This window comes from Empidonax traillii, unplaced genomic scaffold, assembly GCF_003031625.1.
Source record: "Empidonax traillii isolate 1590-97213 ecotype Southwest subspecies unplaced genomic scaffold, ASM303162v1 scaffold1476:size153177, whole genome shotgun sequence".
Lineage (NCBI taxonomy): Eukaryota > Metazoa > Chordata > Aves > Passeriformes > Tyrannidae > Empidonax > Empidonax traillii.
Window position 1 is genome coordinate 62,980 of NW_020956669.1, and position 6,197 is coordinate 69,176.

Below are 6,197 nucleotides of genomic sequence, written 5' to 3' on the forward strand. Positions count from 1 at the left end.
AACCTTGCTCTGTAAGGGAAGCAGCCTGATAGTTATGAGCAAGTGTGTTGTTAAAAGTCAGGCTCCCCTGCACAGCCTGCACTGCCCGCCCTTCCTGGTGACTGCTTTACGTGCACAACTGCAATGGCCCGGCTGGACATGGTTGGTGCCATCCAGGGGATCTGGCATCATCATTTCCATTTGTTTGGATGTAAGTTTTTAAATCCCTGCAACCACTTTTCAAACATCAGCCTTCCTTTCTGAAAGGAAAGCTGAAGGTTCCCAGTAATCCTCTGACATCACTTTTTGTGTTCAGAGAGGTGACATTTTAAAAGCGATGTTTCCACAGTTACCAGCATTTTAAATGGAAGCTTTATCCACAATGATCCTCAATTTCAGCTTAGATGAACTACATGCTGAGGTTACCCCCTAGGAGGACTCCACTCTTGCTCTTTTCCAGCATAAACTGCTTATGCCACCAGTGCCTTCTGTCCTTGTCCACACCGGTCATACATGACAAGTCCCTGCTTTCCCTGGAAGAATCCCTGTACACTTCACACCCCCCAGGATGAGCTGCACAAAGGCACACGTCTCCCCTCGCACTCACCAGTGGGTGTCCTTCCTTCCCGAACACGGCGATGTCTGCCACGGTAGAATGAGCACCCACCGCCTGGACTTCAACTGTGATTGGGATCTCCAGCACGTCGTGACCCTGGATGATCCCACACGGCTTGGGGCAGGAGTACCACAGAGCAGCAGCCTCTTGGTGTCTCTAGAGGGACAGAATCAAGTGCAACTTCAGAGGGACCTTTGAGGAAACTTTAAACTCCTTAACATCTACCACACTGGCAACTCACACACGTTTTTTAAAAATCCCCAAGAGAAAGCTGAAAGGCACAAAAAAGGATGCAAGAATTGTTGGGGCTTAGCATCCTCAGGGGGTCCAAAAGCTGCTGCATCCACAGACACCCACTCCTGTGCTGGCAGCTTCCTTGCAGCAGCTTTTCACAACCTTCTAAGATCTCTCACAAGAAAACACCCCAAACACTAGAATATAAACTGCTTCCTGAAGAGGTTGAATTGCTTCCTGAAGTGGATAATATTCAGGCAGGTTCCTATTTAACTGCTTCCTAAAGTTTACATTCAGGTAGAATCCTGTCCTCAGCACACCTTGAAGTCTGAACAGAAACCAACAAGGTCTTATTCAAACCCCATTTGTCCCTAATAAACCCTTCAATAATATTTGAGAGGAGGAGGTGGACAAGATGCCAAACCTGAGGAAGAACTCTGTAGCATCCTGGAAGAGGGCTAGGGTTCACAAGGGTCAGCTTCTGCTCACAAGGCTCCTTTACAGAGCACTGTCCACAGTTGAGGCTGGAGTTGAGCAAACACAGCTCAGGAACGACACATCTGAGCAAAGAGATGACCCCGAGGGAATTAGAGATACGGAGAGAATGGAGAGCATTTCCCCCCGCAGAGCATGGACTGGAGCATAAGACAGTTCTCACTGTCCATCAGACGTTTAATACCCCTACAGAGATAAATCACCTTTCATGTCTTTCCACTCAAACACATCTTGTCAAGGAGGGGCAAACCCTAAGACTCAGCACTGCAGAGGCTGCCAAGTGCCCGGGCAGAGCACGGGCCTTGTCCCACAGCTGCCTCAGCCCCTCCTTTCCCCAAGGAGGCTTGCAAGGACTCCCCCAACAGGCCGGCAAGCTGTGAGCTCTGGGGGAGCCTTCCCATTGAGGGTCAGTCTTCACTAAGGCTCAAGGAACACAAGGCTCCAGTGTCTCTGTAAAAATGACTCCCTTCTTTCCCAGGGTGCTGTTGCCCTGCCAGAAAACTCAGCCATTTGCCCAGTGTTGAGGGCAAGAGCCACCACCTGCCCTACGGAGTGGGTGATCATCCTCCCAGTTCCCACAGCTCCCTTGCTGCTGTGCCCCCGGGTCCCAGCTCCGTCCCCCTTGGCACTTGCTTTACAGAACTGCAGCCCAGGCACTGACTGGACGGCTCTGCCTGGGAGAGGGAACAGCACCAGGGAACTGCATCCCTCTTGCCATTGAACTGACACCCACGGCAGCACCACAGGATGGAATTTGGCTGCAGCAAGAACAATGTCTGGGTTAAGTCTGAGAACCTTAATGCTCAAAAGAGCCAGAGGGATGCAGGGAAACCTGAGCCCACCTGCCACATCAAGGACTACTTTCCCCTGGTAAGATCTTGCCTTTCTTTTGCCCTCACCACTCCTGCCGTGAGCCCCTTTCCCATTGCCATGTGCCTCGTTAACTGAGCCAGATCCCAGCTCTCAGCAGGCTGCTCACTGTGTCCCAAACCAGTGCTGCAGTGTGGTTGGAACCCAACACAAGCCCACCTCTTGCAGGAGAAGGAGAGGAGGACCTTGGGGAAGTTTTTACACCTCAAGCACCAACAGCCAGGCCCATAAATAATGTCATTCCCATTCCCCATAGAAAAAGGCCCAGGGCCATGCCTGGCAGTGAGCAGGGCTGCTTCTCACCACAGGCTGCTTTCCAAGCACTGCTGTTCTCCTATCTAGCTGGACAGAACCAACTTATTAAGCAAGACTTCTCCTGGAGCTGCAGCCAGCAAACCCCGTGCAAGGCAGTGTGCTGGTGGCGGGCGCACGGGGAAGGACGAGTAGCTGCAAGGAAAGGGCTGGTACCTGGCTTTGAGACGCAGAGCCAACACCGCCTTGCCAAAACCGTCCACATCCACCACCATATCACAGTCATATTGTCTCACATCATTGGAACACAGCGTGACCTGGTGGAAGAGAAGAGCAGCAAATGTTTCCCTTCTCCCAGAAGTTCATTAGGCATGTGTGGTCTCCTCCAGGTCTTGTTTCACAGTAAGGAAAGGGAGGATTTTGCCTTAATTCTTCTGCTGGCCCACGTGTAGAGCACAGTCTCTGGGAGTAACACAAGCCTTGTGGCAATATTGAATTTGTAAAATCCACCTTGCAGCTCTCAGGGCATAGGTGACTAAATTAAAGCATTATATATAATAATGGATAATGAGACTAAAGCTCCGAGTAACCCAGCTCCTGCACCAGGGCAGATCTCTTCCTTGCACATACTGAGACCCTGCAGCACTAAAGCCCTCCCACACACCAGTGAGGCTTCAGCCCCACCTCCTGACCCATGTATGGCCAGACCCCTCCCATACCCTGATCTCCTGGAATCTCTGGGAGGAGATGGTTCCTGTGATGGGTGTTATGGTAAATTCCTTTGGTTTCTCATGACGTTGAGCCAGTGTGCCTTTTCCCCAGGATGGGTGAGCGTTGTCTTTCACTTGATCAAAGCTGGTAAGGCTGGGCTGTCCCTGGCCGTCCTCAGGAATGCGAAGGTGGAAGGTGACGGGCACCACGGAGGTGTTGATCAGGCGGCACGACAAGGTGTGAGGAAAGCCTAGGAAAATGACACAAATGGCCAGGTAGGCACCAAGCATCTCATGGTGTGAATATCCTCATAAGATGAAACTGTGCTTGGAGTTTAGCTCTTTGTTATCTGAATGACAGCTCATTGAGCTGCTCAGTGAGCAATTAATCGACACTTGGACACTGACCCCGGGTTGCTGCCTTGGAAATGCCCACTCTTAGTCCTGCTAAACACCACAAGTTTCTCTCTCTCTAACTGCCCCAAACCAGCACCATCAATGATTTCTCATTGATAAATGTGCATCCAGACTGCCCAGAAATTTCAAGCCATACAATTCCCTGTTAACGTTGCCAACACTTCCACCATTTTCAAGATACAAAAGCACTGTGTTGTCACTGGGGAGAAGCTACAGCAAAAGAAAAAAGGAGGATGGAATGGGGAACTGGAACATGATGCAAAGCACCCCAATGCAGTTTCTTTAGGCAAGATCCTTAAGGGATCTCCTGGCTTGGGACAACCAGACTGAGCACATACAACTCACAGCCCACTTCACTGGAGGCAAACTCAAGGCTTGCTCTGAGATCAGTGATCAGGAACCATGTCCTGCCTTATCCGACAAATGAGGACATCATAGCCACACTGCACACTGGCTGTGATTGCTGCCCACAAGAGCTTACAGCACTTTAGCACTGATACTTGCTTCCCCGAACGGAAAGCCAGGGATACAGACACACCTGGTGGGGATGTCCTGCAGAGCCAGGACACCAGCCCGCAGCCTGCTCTGCAGTGGACACGTGGCTTGGCTGGCCAGCTCTGTGGGGAGGAGACATCTCCCAGGGCCTGCTTACCGAGTGTCATTTGAACCCGAGGGAAGAGGAAAACCAACGGCAGGCACAGCAGAGGGAGCTCCTCCATGCCCACCAACAGTGACCACTGCCCAGCTGCAGCAGTGACTCCAGCAGGGAGGCAGAAGGGGTACAAAAAGGACAAACACAGGTGTCCCAGTCCACAATGAGACCACAGTCACCAGATGCAGACAACAGTCAGCAGCACAGTTAAAGGAAGCAAAGATACAACAGCTGCCTTCAGCTGAAGAAGTCTCAGGAATGAAATAAGAGGAAACAGAATGAATCTCCTATAACACAACCATATTTGTGCCTGCTGCCTTTCTTCTTGTTTCATTTATTCAAAAGAAAACTAAGAAGGGGCTCAGCAGCGATACAGGGAGGGGAGAAAGTGGCTCAGGGAAGGGAACGAGTTTTTTTAAAAAGTCCATGAACTGCATGAAAACAAAGAAGCATCCTGGGTGCAGAATGGTAATAGCCCTTCAATCAACCCATAACTTCACATTTAAACTGTAGATCATCTCAGCTGAAAGCCTTTTGTCAGCCTGAGATGGAGAACCAGAACCTGCATTTCAATGGTGACACTCTGGGTGTTCAGCCAAAAGCTCTGTCAGCAGAGCTGGGGAAGAAGAAGAAGCCCACGGCTCTGAGGACAGAGATGCCTGAGGCAGAGCTATTGCTGGGGCATCTGACCTAGTCAGGCATAATGAGGTGCCATCACACCACTAATTAACATCCCACAGTAAAGGCACATGGTTCAAGCTCCCTTCTCCTGCAGTCCCATCCCCTGGACCTTCCTGGGACAAGGACTTTTACGGCCATTCTGCTGGCAAGGACTGGGAAATTGGAGCAGAAGAAACTACACGGGACACCAGAAAATACTGACTTTCTATTCCTTTTGGTCCCTTTGGATGTCACGATGGCAAAATGCCATCAGCTGCCCTGGAGTTAACACCCTGCAGGCTGCCGTGGAAGGGCAGGAGGGACAGATGCTCTTCTATTCAAGTGCTCCATTTTGGCAAGGCACAGATCCCTCCCGCTGCGTCCAAGCCCAGGGAACACTCACCAAAGGAGACGTCATTGAAGTCAAGGGCTCCTGTGCTGAAATGCAGGCTCAGTCCGGTGACCTGGCCCCTGCGAGGACGAGGACAGAGAAGGCAATGCTTGGTTAAAGGGAACTGCAAAGCCTTCGGCTGTCCTTCCGGCTCAGGTGGATAACAGCTGGTGGACTGTGGGTGTGGAACCAGCCCACCATCCTGTGCTCAGCACAGCCTCCGTGTGCACAGGAGGCAGCCGAAGCACAGTGGTCAGCAGCCCACAGCTGCTGATGGGCCTTGGGGCACCACAGCAGGCAGGGCATGCCCCCCAGGTGCTGCTGGCCCCATGAAGGACCCTGTACACACACCTGGAGATGGCTCTGTGCCCTTGCCTTAGGAGAAAGACTGACTCACTACTTTCCTCTTGCAAAGTAATAACCTTCTTGTTATGTTTTATCAATTTCCCCCATGTTGTTGGTAAAATGGACTGCAGATTCCTCTTGTTTCTTTCCTGCCTTGATTCAGTGCCTCCCAACAGCAGCCCAGACACAGCTACCTCCAAAGCTCCAGAGCGCCCAGCGTCAGCTTTCCCACCTACACCACAGCAGCCCACCAGCCCGTGGTTCAGACCAGCTGGGACAAGCCCTCATGCTGCTGTGGTGCTGAGAAGGGAGCTTTGCCTCTCCTGTCATCGCCCCTTCTCCCCTTTGCTGGATTATCTTTTGCAAAGGCACCAGCCCATGGGGTGATGCCCAAGTCCTTGTGACAGTGCCTGCTGCAGAGCTCCCCGTCTCCCACACCAGCCCCTTCCTGCTGCAGAAAGGAGGTACCGGAGCACTCCCCGCACAGGAGCCGGGAGCAGAGCCTGTGCACGAGCATGAGGGATGACGTGAGGCTGCTGCTGCCCCTTGGGCATGGAACATTAACAGAGGATTTAA

The 6,197-nt window shown here is 51.9% G+C and overlaps 1 protein-coding gene across 1 annotated transcript in view; it reads right to left on the minus strand.

Annotated features, from left to right (window-relative positions):
* Positions 1–6,197, minus strand: part of LOC114070219 (hydrocephalus-inducing protein homolog) — a 68,729-nt gene that overhangs the window by 39,948 nt on the left and 22,584 nt on the right. The window contains exons 14-18 of the mRNA XM_027907469.1: positions 5,289–5,356; positions 3,166–3,407; positions 2,663–2,763; positions 1,254–1,389; positions 587–751 (exon numbers count right to left, since the gene is read on the minus strand). Of these exons, the coding sequence (XP_027763270.1) occupies positions 587–751; positions 1,254–1,389; positions 2,663–2,763; positions 3,166–3,407; positions 5,289–5,356 (712 nt within the window). The remainder of the gene's footprint in view (positions 1–586; positions 752–1,253; positions 1,390–2,662; positions 2,764–3,165; positions 3,408–5,288; positions 5,357–6,197) is intronic.